This window comes from Pleurodeles waltl, chromosome 3_2 (assembly GCF_031143425.1).
Source record: "Pleurodeles waltl isolate 20211129_DDA chromosome 3_2, aPleWal1.hap1.20221129, whole genome shotgun sequence".
In the NCBI taxonomy this organism is placed as follows: Eukaryota; Metazoa; Chordata; class Amphibia; order Caudata; family Salamandridae; genus Pleurodeles; species Pleurodeles waltl.
Window position 1 is genome coordinate 173,074,881 of NC_090441.1, and position 23,993 is coordinate 173,098,873.

Here is a 23,993-nt window from a genome sequence, read left to right on the forward strand (position 1 = left end):
CGGGGCTAGACATATCTAGACATTGTCAGGCGTTATGTGAGTCTAAATTTATGATGGGTGTCAGGTTTTCCGAAAACTGAAAGGTACTAAGGGCCAGATGTATGAAACTTTTTTGCACTCGCAAACGGTGCGAATCGCAAAAATCGTCCGTTTGCGAGTGCAAAAAAGTGTTCTGCGATGCATGAAAGGCATTCGCAGACCAAAATTAAGAAATCGCAAAAATTGCGATTTTTGCATTGCAACCTGGTTTTGCAAAATCCACATCGCAAGGAGATGCAGCAAAAAAATGCAAATTGTGATTTTTCGCAGAATGGCATTTTGCACATGCAAAATACCATGAAAAGAAACCAGGTGGTAACCTGGTGCAAAATTTAAACATGCATTCAAAATGCATTTTTAAATTGTACATGTGAAGCACACATGCCCTTTAGGCATGTGTGCACCTGACATGTCCCCAAATTTGTTTTGGGGTGCAGCAGAGGGGGCCTTAGGTCCCCAGCACCCTGGGGTTTTGCATTTCCAAAACTGCGATTTCTGGTTCAGAAATCGCAATTGTGGAAATGCAAAAAATTTGAAGATATGGGCAAACAGGCCCATAGCTGCGAATGGGGCCGGTATCACATCGTATTTTGCATGTTATTCATACCGGGTTGATACAGCCAACACGTGTTTTGCCCCTTTCTAATGCCTGTTAGGCCAGAGCTTTCTCAAGGCTTATATGCAAGGTTCTAATGAACTGAAATTCCTAGTGTCCAAGTTTGTGCTAATGGTGCAACGATCATTGGTATATAGTGTAGCTTATTCTGTGTCAAGAAAGGAAATGTAGCCTAAGTCTCTGCGGTCCGTCGTGCCGTATTGCAACCCAATATGAATAACATGCAAAAAACTTTGGAAATACCATGGAAATGAATAAAAGCAATTTGGCCATACCAATAATTGTTCATCAGTGGTTTTCATTTTGATGTACCTGGGACATAAACAAGTAAACGAGAACATACCATTAGGAGATTTAGTATATTTAAATTTTTGTAAAACCGGACATTCAACATAAATATAGATGTACCCACAAGGGAAAGTGGGCCCAACCCCTCTGGAGAGTCACTAGTGTTTCCAAAAAAAAAAGAACAAAACTAACAGGAAAAAAAGGAAAAAGTAACCTAAAGGCCTAGTGGGAAGTGTGAGAGAGAGCTGGGCCTGTGACTTGTCACAATATTTGCATGTTATGTGAGTCTGAGTCCATATTTATGAGTCTTGTCAAGATCTCAGTGTTGTGTACATATATCTGGACATTATCAAAAATCAAGTGAGTCTGGGCTTCAGCTATATAAATACTATCAGGAGTTCAGTGAGTTTGGCCTACATACATCTGGGCATTAACAAAAGCTCAGTGAAGCTCAGATAAATTCATCTGGACTACTCCAGAGCGCAATGAGTCTGCACTAAATATATTCAGACTCTTCAAGAGCTTTGTTAGACTGTATTATAGAGTTCATGAATCTGAATTAGTACGAACTTTATCAAGTGATGGAGGACTGAAGACGTCATCAAAACTCAAGTAAGCCTGGACTCCATCAAGGGCTGAGTGAGTTTTGTGTACATTGGGCTGAGTGAGTTTTGTATACATTGGGCTGAGTGAGTTTTGTATACATTGGGCTGAGTGAGTTTTGTGTACATTGGGCTGAGTGAGTTTTGTATACATTGGGCTGGGTGAGGGCAACATGGAGTCTGTCTTCGGCAGCCGCTGAGTAGGTCTGGTCTTTATGAAAGGGTGAGTGAGCCTCAGCGTCACAGAGAGATAGTGAGTTTTTGTCTACATCAGGACCGGAGTGAGTGGCTTCAGCAAGAACTGAGTGCGTCTAGACTTCATGAAGAGTTGAGTAAGTCCGAACGTCATCAAGAAGCGCCTCTGAGAGTAGCCATTTTTTAAGTGTAGCTGGGACTGACATTTGCCAGACTGGTATTGTTTGCTTGTTTAGATGTCATGTCACTAGTAGTTCAAAATACTAGGATCTGGTTGACACTGCCATGTCAATGTGATCAGGATCAAAGGTCTTTTGAAGCAATTTCCTGTGCATCAAATGTCAATGATCATATGATGTCATTTACTATGATGTCCTCACTTACTTTAATTAGAAGTTTTGGAAACCTGATAAATTCTGTCTCCTTTTTAAGCAGTGGCGGCCGGCAGCTTTAGGAGGGAGGGGGGCGGACGGGAAGCACACACACACACACACACACACTCATTCTTTCACACACAGACACGAACGCACGCACATCCATTAACAACACTCATAACATGCAAACATGCACGCACACGGCAAACATTCATTTTAAAAGTTCACACACACTCATTCTTTCACACACACACACACGCACGCACGCACATCCATTAACACTCATAACATTCAAACATGCACGCACACGGCAAACATTCATTTTAAAAGTTCACACACACTCATTCTTTCACACACACACACACACACACACACGCACGCACATCCATTAACGCTCATAACATTCAAACATGCACGCACACGGCAAACATTCATTTTAAAAGTTCACACACACTCATTCTTTCACACACACACACACGCACGCACGCACATCCATTAACACTCATAACATTCAAACATGCATGCACGCGCCAAACATTCATTTTAAAACATCACACACACACACACACACTCTTACCTTCTGCCTTGGAGGTCCCAGGAGGGTTGGGACTGCTGCCTTCCCTCATTGGCTTAGGTTAGCCAATGAGGGAAGGCAGCAGTCCCAGCCTCGTCACAGAGTGGGATGGGGTCAGTGAGACTACTGACCCCACCCCACTCTGTGACGAAGTGTCACTGATTGACACTCGCCCTGGGCGCTTCAGGGCTTAAACCTGAAGCGCCCAGTTCAAAGTCAATGGGTGACGCTTTCCTCGTCACCCAGGGGAGGGCCTCGAGGCACCTTTGCTGAGCCGAGGAGGTCACGTCCATAGGAGCTGTGACCTCCTCAGCCCAGCAAAGTTCAGTTCAGGCAGCCAGGAGTCTGCGCAAATCGCGCATGTCTGCTCCTGGCTGCCTGACCTGAGCATGAAGAGTGTCTGTCAGGCTGACCTTTGTTCAGCCTGACAGACACTCTTCATGAGGGGCAAAAGGTGGGTGGGCGAGGCCCCTACGCCCTAAAGGACGGGCCGCGCCTGTTTTTAAGCATCACAAAATGTCAGTTAGACGGCATCAAAACAGATTAAAGCAGTCACTTGCACTCTCTAATATGTAAGAGAAGTTTCATTCATTCAGTATTCGAAGTTCTCACCGGTTGCATTGCTTAATTTGAGCCAGTGGTTTCCGGTGCTCAACACCAGGTTATTATCAACACCAGCTCTTAAGATAGCCTGCCAGATGTTTGTATAATTTTGTTAGGAACACAACAACAGTTGTTTAATAATTGAATGTACATTAAAATCACTAACACCTGCCACCCAAAGCTATAAGAATAGCTTGGGCGGAATGTATTAGTCATTTTAAATGTATATTTACAGTCTGAATTGTCACACTTGCATGAGCGTGATGGTGAGTTGTGATGGTACTGTCATTGGCGGCACTGGCAGGGGCGATGGGTTCTGCAAGCTGCAGTGGCCTCCTGAGAATGGCCCTGGCACTTATGTTTTTTACAAATGAAGTACTGCCCGATTGTATCCTGTGGTGAGCGGTGAGGAGTGCATGATGAGTGGCCGTGGGACCGGTGGAGTGAGGAAAGCACTTTTCAAGTGCTGAGTGTAGAATGGGATTGAGTGGTAGGAAATGTGTATTTACCCTGACCCGACACATGTGCCCACTCTCACATCACTTCCTCTGCCTTCCTCTCTTCCTCAGCTGGTTTGGGTTCTGCTCTGGTCCACAGTCCTGGGGCTCCTGTGCCAGCGGCTGGCCGTGCGCCTGGGTGTCGTCACAGGGAAGGACTTGGGAGAGATTTGCTATATCTACTACCCCAAGGTAAGCTGCTGGAAGCGATCCCATCCTGGTCCCATCATGTTCACTGGGCTGTCCTCAATCCATTACCAGGGCCTCTGCACACCTGGTGTCTTCTATTTCACGGCTCCAAACTGACCAGATGCGTTTGAATCATATTCAGTGCTTTTGTTAATAATACATTTAATACTTTTTTCCAGGCTGACCACACATTTGCCCGAAAAATATACAATAGTCAGTAGCTAATAAATATTAAACCAGAAGAAAGAAAATGGCAGCACAATACGCATTTCTTCATCAAAATATTTTTTGTCAAACTACTTTGCGTGGCTTTGGGTGGCCTCATAGATATGGAGTAAGACAAAGCAGCGCAAGTTGCTGCGTTGTCTTACTCTGAGTTAGGGAAGCGTTCCATGGGCGTTGCAGGGGGTGTTTCTACGCAGCACCCATTCATTTTGATGCATCGCTAGATTTACAAGACCTTGTAAACCTGGGATGCGCCAAAACCTTACGCCTCTCCAGGGGAGGCGCAACCAGGAGAAATATATTTATTTCTCCTAATGTTTTCCTGTTTCTATGTGTACTGCAGAATATCTTGAGAGCAAAGTGAAGTTGACTAATACATTCACAACTCCAGGTAATGACACGACCTTCTATTTTCTGCAAAACAGTTTTCTGGTCACTGTGTGTGCCCCTAATACTCACCACCGCTGACCTATCGATGCATGCTGGGAGGGAGGCATAAAGTGGGATGAAGCGGCCAGGAGCCATCTGCTCACCCGGGACCATTTATAAGAGCCACTCTACCAGAGAGGTCAAATGGACCATGTATATCATAGCTCAATGGATCCACCACATTTTACCTGCCCAACATAAAAGAGTTCTTCTAATTTTAACAGAAGAGGGAATATCTGTGTAGGGCCCGTGAGGCTGCTGCTCACTTCGCAGTAGAGCCGGATTTCATGAGTAACCTTCATTCAATTTGTGACTCTAGGAGTGGATAGGATGCTGGTTGCCATGTTCTTCTTGTCCGTGTCCACCTTTGTAGGCAGTGAGGTTACATTGCTTGTGCAGAAGCCCAGAGTACCATACCCTGAGTGAAGGCCGTATTCACAATGTGGGTTTCTCTATGTGTTGGGGTAGGGTTAATATTGAATAAAGGGCTTATGTAGTTATGTCTGCCTTAACGGATTTATTTATTTTGCGACTTAATTACTGGATAAGGGTGTGGATGTTTTGAAGGCTAATTTTTTAAACAGGCCTTTGACACTTCTCTTCCCCATGACGACCACAGCATGTGACAACCCAGCCTCATGTGGTTTCCTTCAAATGTGACTTGTGTATCCAATGATTGCCACACTTCACCTCACATATTTCCTGTAATTCTTTCCACAGTGTTGGTGGCATCAAAGCCACCACGCGTTAATTGAATTTGCCAACATTGCAGATCAATTTCTTCTCCTTTTTTTTGTATTTCTCTGGATCCACCTATCACCTCTTTTTATCTCCCTTTTAAATGAGATCCTATGAGAAGGGGTAATGGAATGATTGACGCATGAGACCACAAGCCTTCATTACCCTGTAAAGACCCTGTAAAGACCTGGAACGGTATTGCGTGAAATGTTTGAAATCAAAATGTAGAAATACATTTTGGTTGCAATGATAAGGCTGAAAATGTAAGAAATAAAATATGGGTTATATTCATCTAGTGTGTAAAATTAGGAGTGTATGTATTTTCAGTGTTATTCTTTCAACATTCTGCATTCTTTTCTCATCTAGATTCTCCAGCTATAGTACCTCGGTGTCACAAAGATGAAGACCGCATCAAAGTAGGAATAAAGGGATATTTATTGTAGAGCCAGTTAGAAAAGCATGACACATGAACAGCCTGACTCAATTGACACTGGCCTGGAATCTATAAAGCTTAGCACAATAGGGACTGTATAACAGATGAGTCCCTTCTTTGACAACACCACACTAGGGGCCATATGTACGAACACTTTTTCCCATAGACACAGAATGTGTAAAAACCTTTGCTACATCTGGCCCCTAGCTTTGGTAAATACAGTTGAGTCCATCTTTCATCCACTGCTGCTACCCTTTGTGTCACTTTGATCTTCTTTCGATTAAGTACCAAAATATACAAGTAACTTCTGAGTGCCAGAGGACCCGAGAAAGAGTGCACAGATAGGTGGACAACAGATGTGACTTTGGTTCTGTTCTTCACCAGCCACATCCTGCTTACAGTAGGAAGTCCTTTACAAGATGGCTGACATCCGGCTCTAGACGACACAGGTCTGAAGTCCATGATTGTGGAGGAACGCGTGATTGCCTGACATCCCAGAAGTAGCAGATGTGTAGTGCTTCCGAAAAATGATGTTTTGGCTGTAGTGGTCTGCAAGTAGATGAGACAGCATATGATGCCGGGCCTGTAGAAGTTGCATACCCTCGCTAGAGTACCACTACACTATATTACATCCTACAGACTCTCCTCCCAGTGCAAGCATCTCCATCTGGATATGTTCAGGCAAACCATAAGATAACATGTTGTTACCAGACTGTTGGGGATGTTAATAGCTCAGGACCCAATTGATATTATGGCGGAAGGCCCGTTGTTCTGCCAGGGGGATGGAGTAAATCTGGAGGGACCTCCGACCAAATTTATAAATGACCGCCAAGCTGGCGGTCATTTATAAATCATTAGCAGGACCTGCAATCATGGAGATTCATGTCAATGCATATCGCTGGTTGGTGCAGGTTATAGGGCAGCATTAAGAGGGGATAGCTGGATGTGGTCTGAGCTCCATTTAACCATCAGGGTAGGTGGTTAACACTGCAGGGTGTGCCCAGGGTGATATGGGGCTGAATGGTGGTTTTGAACATCACTCTTGTATGATGAATGCTTGGGTGTTAAATATGAACCCTGATGAAGGCAAGAATTTCCACAGAAAAAATTGAGTGGTGTTCATAGAACATATAGTACACCTAAACTGCAGAGCTCCAGAAATTATCCACCCCAAGAAATCTGCCAACATTTTCCTGTGGACACGCAGAATTCGGAGGGTGGATACTGTATCGCTGAGAGGTAGATTGTGCCTGAGAACAATAGGGTACCCGAGGAAAGCAGAGACAATCAGTATATTGGGTGAAGAGACCATCCCTTCCTGACTGTAGCACAGGACCTTTTGTCAAGAGTTTGCACCTTCATTGGGTAAACACCTGCAGCAATTCTACTGCGTGAAAAGGCCCATTTAAATCCAGTGTTGTTAGCGTCCCCATTGCAGAGGGCATGATTGCCAGGGCCATCCTGCAGACAAACCAGCTGTCATCTTAAAATGTTCCCAGTTCATGTATCTAGATGAGCTAAGGAGCCAAAAATCTATACGCGACTTCCACTTCACCCCTCCTGTTATGCTTGAGTTGGTTCTAATATGAACTGTGAACTTGATTGTTGATCAGGCTGTACACTGTGGCCCCATTGACTATATATGTGCATTGTCTCCCTGTGGACCGAATAATTAAATCTGCCAGTAAGTGGGCTTCCACCCCATGGAAAAAACCTGGCAGTTAACTCTTCTATGTGACTCTTTTGATTGTACAATGATTCAATGTCACTTTCATCAATGGACTCACACAAGCATCTTCCTGGATACTACAGTCTCTCTGTTCCTTTCCTCCTAGGTTCCGCGACTCTTCCTTTGGATCCTGGTGGAGATCGCCATCATCGGCTCTGACATGCAGGAAGTCATTGGGACAGCCATTGCATTTAGCCTCCTCTCATCTGGACGGTAAATCCATCCCTATTTTTTTACTTGCCCAGATTCAAGCATAGACTAGTGGACGCATATGCACACACACACACACACCCACACAACTACACTTTTAGATTTTTCATACACTCGCGCGAAAGTACCTAAACAAGTTACGGGACAGGTCCTCACAGAGATACTGTTTGCCTGGTTCTGGCAAGGTTTACTAACACTACGAGGGCTGATCCAGTTCTCACAGTGTGGGTTAAACCTGCATGGGTGCACGCACACACAAACACACATCCTATATAGCCTTAGCTCTCAACTCACCCTCATTTGGAGTTTGCTGCCCACTCCCTATGGCCCCTGTCCTTGGAATCAATTTCTCTTTCCAAAATAAGTGGAATATCCCTTAATAACTTTAGTTTCAGTGAGATCATCTTGCAAAACCACTTATGCTCAAGCTCCTTGGATAGTCAGACGGTTCAGATGCTTGTATGCAGACAAGCACCCCTTGCACTTGTACACAGGTGTAGGGCAGATACACCCAAACACCGCAGACAAGCAAATACTGACAAATGCACAGTCATAGACAAACCAACACACTGATATGGACACAGTATATGAAAAGAAGGAGCCTGCCCTTCTAAATTCTGACTGCAAACTTCTAGGGAAGATCCTAGCAAACAGACTACTCCCTCACCTACCAAGCTTAATCCACCCTGATCAATCGGGATTCATCCCAGGTAGAAATACCTTTTTAAATCTAAGGCGATTAATCTGCAGAATGCATAGCGTCACAGAGGCAGAAACAGTTTCTATATCCCTAGATATAGAAAAAGCATTTGATACGCTTGGCTGGAACTATCTTTTTCGTACTCTTAGCGCGTTTGGCTTTCAGAACGGCTTCATTTGCTGGATCACAACACTATATTCCAAACCCACAGCCCGAGTCAAAACGGTTCAAGTTATTTCAGAGGCATTCCCCATTGGCAGAGGCACTAGGCAAGGTTGCCCGCTCTCTCCCTTATTATTTGCAATAGCCATGGAACCACTGGCAATTAAGCTCCGTAGCTATGCTCATAAATGGGGCATCCCAGAATTTAACACATATCATATTGTATCCTTACACGCAGATGATGCCCTGATATACCTGCGCAATCATACTGCTTCCATAACAGGGGTAATGCAAATTCTGGATAATTTCGCCCTCGCCTCTGGCTTACACGTCAACTGGACTAAATAATGTATTTTTCCTCTTACATGTATACCCAATGAGCAGCACATGACACTACCCCAACACCAGTTGCCATGGGCAGACCGGACCGTTAAGTATTTAGGTATTCACATATACCACTCCATGGCAGATCTAAGAGAGGGCAATCTAGACAGACTGCTCCGGTCTACCCGCGGCTCACTGTCATTTTGGAGCTCGCTCCCTTTATCCCCTATGGGCCGAAAGGCCATAGCCAAAATGTTAATCCTACCGAGATTTTTATATTACTTTACTGCACTCCCGATATCTCTGCCACGCTTGTTCTTTCATAAACTACATTCTCTATTGACTGATTTACTCTGGGGCAAGGACAGACGCAGGGTAGCACTAGCCATCACACAATATCCACAAGAGGAAGGCGGGCTAGGCATGCCAAATTTTGAATTATATTATGCAGCAGCCCAGCTTCAATGGGTAACTATGTGGCTTAGCGAGCCGCCCACTCCAGAGTGCGCAGCAATAAACGCATACACGGCACCACAAACAATACTAACATCATTGCTAGCTGGACCCCCCTACCCACTAAATAAATCTCCCCTGTTGGATACAGCAAGACTCTGCTGGCGGAGATATGTCCAGGGCAGAACCCCAACCCCCCCCCTTACTCCCCTTCACTGCCACTGTCTCAAGTGCCGGGTATTCAAGCTCTCTCATCTTACCATGATATACGCGTAACTAAAACACTGAACATGGGGGACCTTAACTCTGGCTCTAAAGTGAGTTCCTTCGCAGAATTGGTATCCGCTGAAATTATGTAACCTGGGGCCTTCTGGACATACAGTGCCATCACCACACTCTTACACAACCTTTGGGGACGCAATCCCTACGAACCCAGCGAACCTCCTTTACTTACCACAATACTCACTATGGGCAATGCAAAAGGCATCATCAATAAACTATATAAAATACTTCAGACAGGTGCCCACACTGACTTAGCTCAGGTTAAACTCCGCTGGGACTCCGGCCTTCCTACACCAATCACCCAGAAAACTTGGGAAGCAGCCCTCACCACGATCAAGTCCGTTTCCCGCAACACCAGACTGAGATACACACAATTTAACTACATTCATCAGTCATATCTGTTCCCGGCCCGTATCAATAAAATATACCCAAATTCTAAACCAGAGTGCCCTAGATGTGCCACTTCTGCAGCTAATTTTTATCACATGGTCTGGGACTGCCACCCAGTAAATACCAGTTGGCGTCGTATCACGGAAACTACAGCAGACGTTGTTGCTCACGCGCTTGCACCCACCCCGGAATCATGCTTAATGGGTATACGGCATCGTGTTAAGGGAGACAAACACCTCCACAAGTTTATAGACCTCGCATTCGTGGTATACAAGCGTTTGATTGCCACACATTGGAAGGCCCCAACTGCCCCTCCCTACTCCGCCTGACTTAGCGACCTATACAGTCGCACACTAGCAGAGGCTCAGACATTAAGACAACTGCAATATAAGGGTCAGATACAAGAGGGTGCTGAAGTCTGGGATCACTTTGTAGTAAAAATAGAAACCAGAGACGACATGTACCCTCCCTGAGACATCAGACCCGATAGTGGATTCCCTGTTCAATATTCATAACACCTGATCCCTCATACCTTTCCTATTATTTCAGCATGACATCATCATACCCAATTGAAACATAAAATTAAGCGACCAGTGGAGCTCTATCCTGGTGAGACTCTAGGTAACAAGATCAGGTACTACTAACCTGTTAGCCCTGACCTGACCGTACTACTGTTTACATTATACACACATAAAGTAAAGGTACCTCTCTTGCCTCTACAGCCTAATGTTACCTCTATTATTTAAGACGCCACTATATATATATATACTTAAGCATAATAATTGATTTGACTATTGTTACAAGTTGCACAATTTTAAGTTGTACGCCAGTACGCTAAATTGAAACCGTATTGTACAAAATCTACAAATACGTGTAAATGTACATGAGAAGGGAAGATGTTTATTCTCTTTCTCAAATAAGTGGAATGTACTGCTGTTTCTGTATCATGTTTAATAAACAGATTTTTAAAAAAAAATGAAAGAAGGAGCCTGGGCAGTTGCACTAAACTTCCTCACACAGAACAGGTGGCGGGCTCTCAGAATAAGTCCATGGATTAGTTTCACACAACCTAGGGCCTGATTTAGATATTGGGGGAGGAGTTACTCCCTCACAATGGTGACGGATATCCCGTCTGCCGACATCTAAATCCCATTGGACATAATGGGCGGGATATCTGCCATCACTGTGACGGAGTAAGCCCTCCGCCAATATCTAAATCAGGCCCTTAATCTCATGGGGATGCCGTTTTCCAGTGCTGGGCTTTCCTGTGTCAACCTATGGTCATTTGTACTTTGATTGATCTTCATTTAACTATTTGGACAAAGCAGATGAAAACAATAACTTCTAAAAAGTCCAGGGACTGAAACTGTCCCAGAAGTCATCATCTTGTAACCTCATAACTGCAAAGTGGCCCCTAGCCATGTGTGCCACCATCAGCCCTCTCCTGGCTTATTCCCCAACAGCACTTTGCATATTGGGTTTTCAGCCCATACTGTCAATGTTGAAAGTGAAACCAGACCTTCCTGGATGCAGAGTGCTGTCGGTTACCAGAGGTTAGTGGGGAGGGTGGGTGGACTACATGAAGGTCTCATACAATCAATGTGGCCACTGAGCATCTGTGCAGGATGGGTCACCCTTCAAGTTGCATACTCGAGTTGGAAACTAGATGAGTGTCACGTTGTAGGGAGCCCCCACCCTTCACACCACCAATTACAAAAACAGAACTGTGGTAGGTAGAGCGTGACTTAGATTAACTTCTAAATATACAATAGAGGTCCATGTGAGAAGCGGTACAGATCATTTGCATATGCATACACTGAATAACAGAAGGTACATATATTTACCTCAAACATAAAGTTGGAAAAAAATATCACACACCTACAATATTTACATCCCTCTTTCAGATCAGGTCCCCGCTATCAGGACACGCCTGCGTAAGTGATACTCAAAGAAGCACAAGACCTGCAGCTTGTATATTTAGAGAAGCAGTAACCAAGGAGCCATTTACCACACCTTCCCTACTTGGGGCACTAAGTGACCACCACCAATTACATTCTGTTAAATATCATATGGGGGCCACCCCAGGGTATGGCTAGATGGTCTGGACCTCCTCTAACCAGCCTCTGTCCCTAGCTCAAAACCTTACGAATAGGCTTATGAAACATCAAAGGAAGGTTCTCCAGGTCATAAAATTGATCTCTTTTGACATAATTAATGACGCCCTCCTTGCCAAAAGGACCATTAATTGATCAGACTATTAATTGATCATGCCCTATGAGAAATGTACCCCAACTCAGAAGTGTTCTTCCTTGTCCAGTTCCCACTGCCAATGATATTACTAGAAAGAGTCATGCCTACAGATATAAAGGAGAGCCACCTTTGAGCACATATTACAGCAAGCAGCCTCATGAGTGGGCATCAGGTGTTCTTTTCCCCCCCTTGATCATGATTCCCTGGTCTAGGAGGTGGCCATACAGCAGCTCTGACCTGCACTAACCCATCCATAAGCAAAGATCATACAACCATAAAGAAGGGGAAAATGAGCCTCATCCCTCCAATATCAAACCCAGCTCCTAGTTTCTGTGCAATAAAGACTGAAAGGTCACTGTTGGGCTCCAGATGTCCTGGGACATTAATAGACTAGGATCGATAATGTGCCCTGGTTGGCCAAGCAGTGCCCTGTCACTGGGAAACGTTTGCAGAAGTGATAAGCGAGCACATGATCATCAGCTGAATACAAAGTTGTAAATTTACCAAACTGGTACCCAGGGAACCGATTTGCTCACCATCCCTGCTTGGAGCATCATTTGACTGACACCGTTTACAGCCCGTAAATGATTATGCCAGGATTGGGCTACAGGGTGTGGGTGACCAGCTGATCAGCTCACCCTTCCAACCAACCCCTTTGGAAACTCAGAGCCCCCACTAGACTTTGCAATTGGCCCATGTTTCCTAAGGGGAGCAGTTGATAATGTAGGGGTACCTCCAGATGGAGGCACTATCAAGGCATTCACTGTTGTGCCTAAATGCCCTTAAATTTGGAGTCCAAATTCAGCACCTACTCTTTTCTAGACTCCACTTGCTTGTAGCAAGCCAATGGTGGGTCAGTAGGAACAAGGAAACCACTGAAGAAGCCAAAGCCAGCTACTGACAACATTAAACCAAACCTTGCCTGGAACAGTAAACTCACGAAGGGAGGCCGAGATGCGAGGTTGTGACAAAGTAGCTGAAAACCCTTCATCTGACCAATCAAATGACCGATGCTCTATATTATGTGGCTTATGTATAGGCGCAAAGCTTCTAGAGGCCTTTAAGGAGCCATGAACTCATCCCGGTTGTATTTGAACTCTAAATGGGCGATTTAGACTAATCCTTCCATTACTAGAGTTCCAACTCAATGCCACCGTCATTCTACGAAGAGAAGATATCAATCAAAGTGAACTGTACTTACCTTGAGTACCCAATTATATAGCTGTGACATTCTCTCCAGTTTGATAACTTTATATAAATACTTTTCTTTCCTGAACTGTGCCTCCCAGTAGGGGCGGGTGCTCTTCAACTCGTGAGTTTAACCTGAAGAAACAATTCCGAAGACATTTAATAGGGGGACTTTAAGCAGATGTCTTCTGTGGTGATGTCAAAGACCATAGCTCAATGTCCCGCTTGTAAAAAACATGCTCAAGGACTCTTCATCTGCAGTTTCTTCCTGCTGATGGTTGCATATGGTGGCAGGATGCCCCTGTGAGGTAAACCTACTGCAGACATGTGTGTAAACTGCTGGTCACAGGTTCGAATTCCAGGAGCCTTTAATTCTTGAGAGGATAAACAAATGAGTGCCAAACTCCAAATACCAACTATACAAGGCACACACTGTAAATTTCAGTAAAACAGGAAAATAATTATTAGTGCTTGAGAGGGTGCACAGCAGATATGGGGCTAGATGTATTAAGCATTTTTCCATTCATAAACGGCCCAATACGAGAATCGGGCCATTGGCGACCAGAAAAATGCATTTTGGGGTATATTAATCTCAAATTACGATTCTGTAACATGTTACCAAATCATAGTTTGGAACCTGCGAATACATACTGATTCGGTATTTGGAAGTTCTGGTGCTAGTTCAGGTGTATTTGTATAGTGCATAACTATCCAGTCGGGCCTCGTAGCGCTGAAGGGGCATGTTAGGGCAGCGCTTCCAAACACCGAATCAGATTGGGATGCATGAATTAAGGTCGCAAAACATTCACACATACCCATCAACTCAAAGTTGGTGGTAACCCAGTCACAAATGGGAAGTGGTCCTCTTGGGACTCTTTCCCTTTTGAGAATTTTTCAAAAAACATTTTTAAGAGCAGGGACTGGCGTCACAGACCACTGCCTACTTTTAAAAAATAAAAATGAAACTTTTCATTTTTTCTTTTTAAACTCATCTTCTTTTTCTTTAAGGAAAACGGGTTGTGTTTTTAAAAATGGCTTTATTATAAAGTAGTCACAGACATGGTGGTCTGCTGACTTCAGCAGGCCACAATCCCTGTGATGGCTGCGATTCCTAATGGGTCACAAATTGTGACCTATGTCACTAATATGCATGAAGTAGGTCTATTTGTGACCCATTACGAATCGCTAATGAAACTCAAAAGAGTTTCATACATTAGGAAATCGGTATTCCTAATGTTAGTACATCTGTCCCATGGTTACTTTCACCCTCTCACCTACAGTGTGTCCAAGTTCACATCATCCACACAAATGCCTCTCATCTGATTTAATTCTGCTGAACCTCAGTGCAAACAAATGATCTCACTTCCTGTGTGACAACAGGCCCTGCCGAGAAACTGACTGCACATGCAGCAAACAGCAAAAGTGAAAGAGATGTGTTTCCCAGGGTTGTGCAAGCCCGGGTGAGCTGGTGCCAAGTGATTCACCATCAGCAGAACAGCAGGCATGAGGCAGGGCTGACCACAGCTTACATCCTTCTTCTTCTTCCTTGCAGGATCCCTCTGTGGGGCGGCGTGCTCATCACCATCATCGACACCGTCTTCTTCCTCTTCCTCGACAACTATGGTGAGCTTGGAGTTTGATGCACCCTCCCTCAAAGATAATGTTGTATTTGTTTAGGACTGTGAAGGAAATGTTACAGTGTTCCATAACCATACATTAAAGAATGACATGCTCGTCTCAAATGCTAATTAAAACCTGGAAGAATTATGCAAGGATGGCAAATTAAAGCCCCCCCTGCCTCCCACCTTAAACCCGCTAAAGTCTCCATCCTGTAGGATATAGTGGGATTTAGATTTCAGGAGGTGGGATATCATTCACTGTTGTGACAAAGTAATTTGTCTGCCAATATCTAAATCAGGCCCTAAGTCTGGATCAGCAAGTGGGTATTGCCCTGCTCCAGGATGTGAAGAGTAAATCATATAGGTATGAGTTTCCACAGTGCCAGTTGTTAGTTAGCTGCAGATATAAGGTGTTATAATTGCATCCAAGAGGCCACCGTGGGCATTCAGAGTGTGGTTATGTTGGGATGGAAAAGGTCTGGATGGAGTGTGCCCCAGCCTTGATTGATTTTGTTGTTGTCTCTGCACACACAACAACAATCAGGAGTTGGCGCAGAGGGTTCTCCTGTGACATGAAATGTGGCACAGAGAACAAGTATCATCAGAGAGCATCAGTGGAAGCAGAATCCACAAAGTAAAGAATATGAAAATAAATCTTGAAATAAAACATTCACGGAGTCCCTACTCTGACCAAAATGCTAATGTGAAACAAATTGGAAAAGCATAATGTAAAACAACTCTGACAATATTAAAATCCTAAACTTACCAAAACTGAAATATTTACCTAATTAAAAGACAGGAAGGAGGGAAATTGCTGAGGGTGCCAAACAATTTCTGCAAATAAATAAATAAGCTCATCTGCGTGTGGAGTTAGGTAGTTCTGTAATTCATCTCCCATTCTGAAGGGGAGAAACAGCGTACTGGCTCTCTCCTTGGTGTCTGCTAAAAAGTATACGGAAAGGATATCTTATTTGAATGTACGATTGGCTGAAAAGAAGTAATTTGGAAATCATGATTCTGGAACTAGCTGTATTCATCTCACATCTGTCTCCTCTCTTTCAGGCCTTAGAAAGCTGGAAGCATTCTTTGCTTTTCTGATAACCATCATGGCTTTGACATTTGGCTACGAGGTACACAAACCATTTACTTCCCTTGCTGTTGTTTGTGAGATTAGCTAAAACAAGAGGGCAGAGAATAGGGCAGCCCAAGTGGTAGAGGAGGGATAAGGGAGGCAATAATCTGCAGCCACAAAGGGATGACGGAGAAGGTGATTCCAAAATACAAATGTAAAATCAGAGCAACTGGGAATGTGCTGGGAAAGATGACAGGAACCTCCAAGAGCGATGGGGTATGAAAAGTGGGCAGTAGTTGGACAGATAATGGGGGTCATTCTGACCCCCGCGGGCGGCGGGAACCGCCCGCCTGGAGGGAGCCGCCATATGGCCGCTCCGCGGTCGAAAGACCGCGGAGGCCATTCTGGCTTTCCCGCTGGGCTGGCGGGCGACCACCAGAAGGCCGCCCGCCAGCCCAGCGGGAAACCCCTCCCCACGAGGAAGCCGGCTCCGAATGGAGCCGGCGGAGTGGGTATGTGCGACGGGTGCAGTGGCACCCGTCGCGTATTTCAGTGTCTGCAAAGCAGACACTGAAATACATAGTGGGGCCCTCTTACGGGGGCCCCTGCAGTGCCCATGCCAACAGGGCCCCACAACACCCACAACACCCCATACCGCCATCCTGTTCCTGGCGGGCGACCCGCCAGGAACAGGATGGCGGTATGGGGTGTCAGAATCCCCATGGCGCGCAGCAAGCTGCGCCGCCATGGAGGATTCTGCAGGACAGCGGAAAACCGGCGGGAGACCGCCGGTTTTCCTGTTCTGACCGTGGCTGAACCGCCGCGGTCAGAATGTCCTGAGGGGCACCGCTAGCCTGTTGGCGGTGCTCCCGCCGACCCTGGCCCCGGCGTCCGTGACCGCCGGGGTCAGAATGAGGGCCAATGTGTACAACAAGAGAGTAAACATACTAGCAGGCATACAGAAGATGCAAACACCTCAATAAAGATTCTGGAGAAGAGAAGACTCCAAGAGAAGAAAAGAGCTGAGATCCTTCTTAGAGAGGTAGAGCATCAAACTCCCCACACACTCCCAGGAATAAGATAAGAACATTTCAAAGGGATACAGAAGAAAAGAACCTTCCAAGACAAGAATAGAGAAGTAGACCTTTCAAGAGATACAGTATAGTAATACCCCATCCACAAGAAAATAAAAGCAACAAGAGCATTCCAAGAAAGATACAAACGAAGAGAACCTTCTAAGAAAAGAGACAGGAACCTTCCAGGAGAAATACCTAAGAAAAGGTGCCTTCATAAGAGATACAGGAGGAAAAAGAGATACAGGAGGAAAGAGCTCTTCAAGAGGAAAACAATAAATAGGACCTTCTAAGAGAGGGATAAGAGAAGAGCATACTCTGTGAGAGATACAAAGAGCCCCCCCCAACCCCCCCCCAAGTACAGAGATAGAGAAAGTGAGAAATCTCCAACAGAAAATACAGGTGAGTGGAGAAATGAAGTGAGAACCTCCAAGAGTTAGGTGGAGACTAGAGCCCTCCAGGATGGTTGCAAGAGATAAGAAGATGCAAGACATGGAAGATGAGCACAGGATAATTGAACAATCCACTAGGCGAATGTGGCATTTTCACTACACTGGTAGAACTTTCCCATTCATAAGGAGATGATTACCCTCGAACAGAAATAATCCACATAAGAATCCTTCATTAAGAAATAAAATGAGAACCCTTAAGAGGGATAAAGAAGAAGAGAATCCTCCAAAATGAGATGAGAATCTTCCAGCAGGGATCCTCACGATGAGAACATTTTGGAGAGCTAGAGGCTTCTAACAAAGATAAGGGTGATGAGAATCATCCAACAGGGATACCAGAAATATGAACCTTCCAAAAAGAATACAGGCAATGAGAAACTTCCAAGAGGGTTTAGGCGACAAGACACTTACAAGAGTGATACAGGAGATTAAACCATGACAAAGTGTCACAGGGGTGAACACTCCAACAGAGGTACTGGAAATAAGAACCTCCCAATAGAAGTACAGGAAATGGGAACCCACCAATAGGGATACAGGAGATTAAATCATTCCAAGAGGGCTAGAGGAGATGAGAATCATCCAAGTAGGAGCAATTAGATGAGAACCTTGGAAGAAGGGTGCTTGAATCCTATATGCAAACTACAATAGACATAGAACTCTCAAAAAGGAAGACAGGGCAAGATAACTCTCAGACAAAGTTTGAAAACATGTGATTGTTTTGGGAGTGATAAAGGCAACTGAATCATTTGGCGAGGGGTGTGAAATATGGGAGCCTTTTTAAAGGGCTATCGAAAAATAGTATCCACCAAGAAGGATGTATGTGATTAGAAAATCCCTCAAAGAGACATACATAAGATTACAGTTATAAAGGCGGAGGAACCTCTCCAAAGCAGATATTGAAAAATGTAATACATCAAGAGAGGTACATGCATGAGATAAGAACTATCCAAAACATATGAGATGAGAAGACTTTAAAACAAATGCAGAGAATAAGAAAATCATCCCTTTCACAAAGAAACAACAGATGAGATCCTTCCATGAAAGGCACATGAGAAGGGAAGTCCCCTATCACCAAGAGGGATTGCAAATGGGAACTTTCCTATATATAGATATATGAGGTAAAAACCTCCTGAGTGTTGAAAAGGGCAAATTATAGGAATAGAGACAATGAGACAAAGATAAACTTCCAAGAGATAGGCTAGAGATACTGATTCCCAGGAAGTGTGCAATACATGAGGATCTATGAAGAAGGAAGAGAAGATGAATGTCCACAAAAATATGAAGAAGGCGCATCATTTATAAATCGAAGGCATGAGTGGTGACCTTCAATAGGGCTTAGGAATTAGAATATACCCTAAAAGGAAAGTGAATGATGGGAACTCGAGCAGATGCAGTATTCAGCAGGGAGGTCCTGGGACCTGTCAGGAGTGAGCCAGGGAGTCAGAGATAAGTCTTCCTTGAACGCTGGAACAATGAGAAGACTCTCCTCTAGAGCAATGTGGGACATGAGGTTGGACCTTGTTATATCACAGTCAAGATATCAGCCTTCAAACCTTTTGTAGCCACTATAGTCAGCATGGTAAGTATTTATGTACTCTTCTTACCTTCAGAGTCACTCACCTAGAATTACTTCGATAATGTAGTAGCAGGTGATGTCGCGGATGAATTAATATATCAGTAGGTTGATATTTTGACTGTGATACAGTTGTGAGTGTTTGGGACATGAGCTTAAACTTGTGCAAAGTCAGGAGTTCAGATGTCCCAGTAGGATCCTTGTTGGGCAGCCTGAGTAGATGGTAGGGAGGACAGCAAGTGACTTAAAAGAAGAGGAGGACATAGGGTGTAAAGCCTAATTGTAATTAATCTAAAAAAATAAGTCTCATTGGTCTTTATTCTCTAAACCTCTCTCTTTGCCAGAGAAAGAAGGGAATGGGTGTGAATTTTGATAAATATCTTGGTGGACTTGGTTTTAGTTTCTATGAATGAATTTATGTTTTAGATGTGTGATGGATATATTTATGTGTATTAGTGTAAGATGTATGTGATACATTGAGAAACTGTGGTGTCTATATGGTAAAACAAATTAACATATGTAAAAATATAAGGGATTTTCAGACTGTTCTTTTCCAATATAATTATGGATTAACTCAAGTATAAGGAAACGTAATTTGGGATTGTCAATATAATGTGAAGTTATGCTTGAGAGCCTAGGTATCTTTATGTAAGAAAGGCCTGTCATATTAAAAAACAATAGATGATATCCTACGACATGCATTTTTTATGTTTGCTTCTCTCTTTTTTCTGCCAGTATGTAGTGGTAAAGCCAGACCAGGTTGAGGTTTTGAAGGGTATGTTCATCCCATACTGCCCCGGCTGTGGATCTGCAGAGCTTCTGCAAGCTGTGGGCATCATTGGAGCCATCATCATGCCACACAACATATACCTCCACTCTTCTCTGGTGAAGGTAGGTGAGAGCATGGATATCAACTCAATCATTGTTAGATTGGATGGGCACAAGATCAAAGCTCAGCTTCACATGGTTGTGAGACTGGGCTTTCCAATGCCTGCCTCAATGCTCCTGCACCCTCAAAACTTTGCATCTCAGCTCTTGCTGTCTGATCGCAACACAGTGGCACCTCCACCATTAGTGCCAAGAGGTAAAGTCAGACTGGCACCTGTATCACGCCACCCCATGTTGAGGGTGTAAATTAGACTAGCAACTGTGCAGAGTTTCCACGAGGCACTCTAGATGGGAAGGAACCACATTCTCCAAGACTGCATGGAATACCTATGATGGGATGTCTACTTGCCGTAGGTTACTTCATCTAAAGCGGTACATATTACATCCCATAATAATTTGTTGTGCTTTTGACTATTAAAACAAGCTTTGTCAATGCAATGGGTCTTGGGATTGCTCAAGTGAAAGCTATTAGCATTGTAAATTCCTAACTGGACTTTTCTTGCCACATAAATTGAAATCAAAAGTAAAAGAGTTGACATAAGCGAGCCGACTCAAAGTGCCACGGCCACCATAAGCATGAGCGGAAAGGAGAGACACAAAAGGAAAAAGAAGTTCGCTCTCAGTCAAACGTATCGGCAAACGTGCAATTATCCATGTAACAGGATCGATGGCCATGGCAGTAACAAAACCTCCCAAGGCGGGACAAACGTAAAGCATTTACCAATGATAACAAAGAATTTTTGAAAGGTAAGTCCACAAACGTGTGAAAGTGATGAGCGTGAGGTGGGCGTGGTTAAAAGCCCACATAGATACCAACACGTCGGAAAAGCAGCGCTTGCGTGCTGCTATGCTCAACCTAAAAAATGATGGCATTTTTTCTACTCTTCCGTAGAAGATATGGTATACATTTTGTAAAATAACAGAAAAATGAAAGGTTTAAGTAAACCTCCCTTAATCTTAACCTGCAACTCTGAAGTTACAAGGAGTCTAGTGCATTACATGACAAGCAGAGAGCATTTTCTGTCAAAGATTGTATGCTGTAGCTCTGTAAATATTAGTTACTACTATTATTCAACACATGCTACTCACTTTATCAGCCTTGAAAAATTGACGGCTAAGCTTACTCACCAAGATGTGAAAGTGTGACTCAGGTTACCCTCATGCAGCTATGTGGCGTGAATCACAGTGTGTTCTGGTGTGACAGGCTGTGGAAGGGCACTGACTTGTACATATCCTTTGCATGATGATGAACAGACAAATCTTGTACCACCATTACTTCTCTGCTCTCTCTGTGTGCTCTCAGTGTTCAGTTCATCATACCACCAGGATTAATTGCAGGATGCTACATAAGAGGATTGAATTAGCAGATTCCATTTAATTTGCAGCCTTTCATCCCGGTGCATTAATCCTATCTATGTAATAGGAAGCATAGGCTGCATTCATGAAACCCCTCTTGGTTTGTCTGGAAGCCAATCCTTTGGTCATCTCTCCTTATTATCCAGATGGCTTCTACTTAATAGATTTACTGTCCTACTAACTATGACTTCAGAATGAGGATTTGTCATTTCTGCTGCATTCTTTTGTAGCCTTAAGGTTTTCCAATGGCGTAACCTAATTTCTATATCCATTTTTTATCTTCACTATATTTACTTTTAAATGTCATTGGTTGCTCTCATCTACTTTTTATTTTTAGCATAGGAGTGACCTTGTACATGTTTCCTGGTTTTCTTCAGATACTGCTCGGGTACCCTTCCTTAATAGATCTGGCAATAGGCTTTCTATTTCTGTTAAATGACTCACATGTTTTGAACAAGCAGTTATGGTTTGTTCCTATTAATTTCCCTTTTGAGATTTTCCATCTCACACTTCTTAGATGTTTGATATTTGCATAAAGAACTTGGGGCCTGATTTTGAACTCAGCGGATGGGTTACTCGGTCACAGCAGTCGTGGCTATCTCTAAATCCCATTATATCCTATGGGGTTTAGATTTCGACAGACTGAATATCCGTCACTGTTGTGACTGAGTAACTTCTCTGCCCAGTTCTAATTCAGGCCCTTGGGGCCTCATTAAGATCTGGGCGGAAGGGAATACTCTGTCACGAATGTCCGCCCGTATGATGATCCCATTATATTTTATGGGGATCGTAATATGGCGGACGGGATAACCGTCACATTTGTGATGGAGTATTCCATCCGTCAAGATCTAATCAGGCCCTAAATCTGCAGCTGACCATTTCCAAAAGCTGGAAGGTGTCGACTTATTTCCCATGCTCTCATTTTTATGTTTTGAAGATGCATTTTCTCTGTGTATTCCATATAGTTGAATGTTAAGCTTAACATGTTAAAACACTCTCCCTTATTTAGAGGTAACGCAGCACTGGAAATGGGTGCAGACATTTTTCGCACCATGGCACTGTACAAGAGCAAGGCAGTGTGGGGCCAATTCACAAAGGGCCTCTGCACTTGTGGTGCGGGGGGACCACCCGTCGTGGCGGAGGCCCCACACTTGTGGTGGTACCTCCACACTGCACTTAGTCATTGTAGAGGTCCCGCCAGGAGTGCTAAGACTGCAGGGCCTCCACCACGAGTGTGGAGGCCCTTTGTGAACCGGCCCTTGTAGTCTTGCAGCATCTTGTGTTCAGTTTAGCACATGAGGGCACAATGTGGAGCTTGTGGTCGATTTCAGATAAGAGGTGGTTTTATTTCAAGGAGAACTCATATCAATTAACATTTCCTCAATGCAAAATACATCATCACCCCGGCCAGCCCCTGGAACAACCAGGCCTTGAAACACACATGCACTGCTGCATAGATGGGTCCTGTGTTCTTCCCCTCAATGGGTTCACCCTTTAACCCATAAAAGACAAGACATGAACCATAATTCCCGAATTTACTAAAACTTTATCACCTTCTCCTGGCAGGCCTCCTATGGGTTGTCACGCCCTGCAACCAACATAGAAAATATTACTGACATTAATCTAGTTCCCACCATATAACACCAACAAGGGAAAAAAACGTTGTACTTTCCCCATTAACACAGTATTGGCCACCACTCACTACTGAAGAGAGTAAAGGCCTGATTTAAAGTTTGGGGGGTGCGTTACTCCGTCACAACGGCGACAGATATCCCGTCCGCCAAAATATAGGGGTTATTCATCACCGCTGTGTCTGAGTAACCTGTCCAGCAAACTCTAAATTAGTCACTAAAATTTCAACTAAACAATCCTACTCTATGGACCTTAACTAAGCATATTACCTAGTTAGCGCTGGCTCTTTATTGGCTCACCTCTGGTGGGGCAGAGTCATAGCAAGTGTCCCGCTGCTAGCTGGCTCTCTGCAGACAAGTAAGAGGTGATGGGCTGTTAAAGGTTTCTGGATTTCCCATTGTAGACTAGAAGCATCCTCAGATCAAGAGGACATCACCAGGGGCAATAGGTCATCGCTGTATGAGGACCTCTTATGCACCTGGAAGCCGTTGACCTCCAACGCGTGCGGAAAGTTTTGGCCCACCTTTCTGACCTCGTTGTCATAGAGGCCTGCTATGGCTAACACTGAAGGAATGGTTCACAGATTTGCTGCAGCAGCAGGTGCTCTCTCCAGCACCCTTGAGAGTTAGAGTCTGAGAGTGGGGTGTCCTCTGCAAGCTCTAGCAGGAAACTCTTTAGCTATAGACTGAGCATAGGACATTTCTAGCTGCCAGACAGGCCCTCTGTCATAGTTCCTTCAAATCCCGGGGGCCATATTATGGATACGACATACTGTCCTGCTCTGCGCTCAGTGCACACATTATTTCTGTGCACCAGGTGCACACTGGGACAGCGCATATTA

The 23,993-nt window shown here is 44.2% G+C and overlaps 1 protein-coding gene across 1 annotated transcript in view; it reads left to right on the top strand.

Moving 5' to 3' along the window:
• The window catches only part of SLC11A1 (solute carrier family 11 member 1), a 141,395-nt gene that overhangs the window by 36,220 nt on the left and 81,182 nt on the right, over positions 1-23,993 (top strand). Inside the window, exons 4-8 of the mRNA XM_069227100.1 lie at positions 3,861-3,980; positions 7,638-7,744; positions 15,043-15,113; positions 16,172-16,239; positions 20,012-20,167. Coding sequence (XP_069083201.1) covers positions 3,861-3,980; positions 7,638-7,744; positions 15,043-15,113; positions 16,172-16,239; positions 20,012-20,167 — 522 coding nt within the window. The remainder of the gene's footprint in view (positions 1-3,860; positions 3,981-7,637; positions 7,745-15,042; positions 15,114-16,171; positions 16,240-20,011; positions 20,168-23,993) is intronic.